Source organism: Otolemur garnettii, unplaced genomic scaffold (genome assembly GCF_000181295.1).
Source record: "Otolemur garnettii isolate 467f Iridium unplaced genomic scaffold, OtoGar3 scaffold00018, whole genome shotgun sequence".
NCBI lineage: Eukaryota > Metazoa > Chordata > Mammalia > Primates > Galagidae > Otolemur > Otolemur garnettii.
In genome coordinates, this window is record NW_003852413.1 from 5,794,442 (window position 1) to 5,796,050 (window position 1,609).

General features: G+C 46.4%; 1 protein-coding gene across 5 annotated transcripts in view; it reads left to right on the plus strand.

The window, feature by feature from the left end:
* Window positions 1-1,609, plus strand: part of EXOC7 (exocyst complex component 7) — a 22,326-nt gene that overhangs the window by 7,805 nt on the left and 12,912 nt on the right. For all 5 annotated transcript variants that reach the window (XM_003786108.3, XM_003786109.3, XM_012803176.2 and 2 more), the window contains exon 5: window positions 287-509. In XM_003786108.3, coding sequence (XP_003786156.1) covers window positions 287-509 — 223 coding nt within the window. The remainder of the gene's footprint in view (window positions 1-286; window positions 510-1,609) is intronic.

Genomic DNA, 1,609 nt, shown 5'->3' on the forward strand with positions numbered 1-1,609 from the left:
ACTTTCAAGAGAACATGAGGTCAAGAAATCCTTGGGCGGGGCCTCTGGCTCAAGGAGTAGGATGCCAGCCCCATATACCAGAGGTGAGGGGTTCAAACCCAGGCCCAAAAAGAAATCCTTCAGGCAGGCTTTCTGGTTTTCTCCTCTGGGTTAAAGATGTGAGGGCAGAGAATGGTAGAGGCTCAGAGTCAGGAAGACAGAGCTAGGATGGCTGGTTGAGGGAGGAGGGCAGAGCTAGCAGAATGCTGAGGTGATGGCCACCTGCTTCCTTCCCTCATCCCTGTAGAAGCTGCTGTTTGAACGGGGAAAGGAGTCGCTGGAGTCTGAGTTCCGAAGCTTGATGACTCGGCACAGTAAGGTCGTCTCCCCTGTGCTCATCCTGGATCTAATCAGTCCCGATGATGAGCTGGAGGTCCAGGAGGATGTGGCCCTGGAGCACCTGCCAGAGAGTGTCCTCCAGGATGTGATCCGCATCTCCCGCTGGCTGGTGGAATATGGCCGCAACCAAGGTGAGGGGCTCCAGCTCGACCCCAGGGGAGACCCAGCGGGAGTTTTCTCCTCTTTGTTCTTTAATCCATCTGGATTTTTTTTTAATAAAAGGAAGTTTAATAGGAAACATTATAAGCAGTAATCACAGCCTACATATCAAATTGTGAACCTGGCCAAATCCAAGCTTTTCTTTATCTGCCTTGTTTTTAATGTTTCTTTAGTTTTTTGCTTAGTTGTAAAATTTTCAAATAGTACAGAAAGCTTTAGGTGAAGAGTAACAGTCCATCTCCTAACTTCTCTGATCCTTGTAATAGCCTAACCCAAAGATGAGCACTGTTAAAATTAATCTGTATTCACTTCTGAAGAATCTTCATGCAGTTGTGTGGGGGGGGAGGAGAGTGCATAAATACAGAGGTGTGTGTTTTCTCCTCACAAATGGGGGGGCACATACGAAACACTTTCACCATTTTTTGATGTGGTTTTTTTTTTTTTAGCTGTATGATACGCTTTAAGATTGTTCTGTATCAGTACAGGTAGATTTGCCTTGTTCTTTTAAACATCTACATAAGTGTCCATGGAATGGTTGTAGCATCATTTCTTTAGTCAGTCCTAGGACATAAAAATAAATCTGTTTGGCTGGGCACAATGACTCATACCTATAATCTTAGCACTCTGGGAGGCTGGGCAGGTGGATTGCCTGAGCTCAGTAGTTTGAGACCAGCCTGAGCAAGAGTGAGGCTGGTCTCTAGTGAAAATAGAAAAACTAGCTGGGAGTTGTGGCAGGTGCCTACAGTCCCAGCTACTTGGGAGGCTGAGGCAAGGGGCTTTACCCCTAGAGTTTCAGGTTGCTGTGAGCTATGATGACGCCACAGCACGCTACCGAGGGCAACAGAGTGAGACTCTGTCTCAAAAAAATGAAAAATGAATAAATTAGTTTGTTTGTTTTTTGAGACAGAGTCTCACTCTGTCACCCCAGGCTAGAGGACCATGGTGTCAGACTGGCTCACAGCAACCCCAGAGTCCTGGGTTCAAGTGATCCTCCTACCTCAGCACCACCTATCGCTGGGACTATAAGTGTCCACTAGGACACCTGGCTGATTTTTCTTTTCTTTTTTTTTTT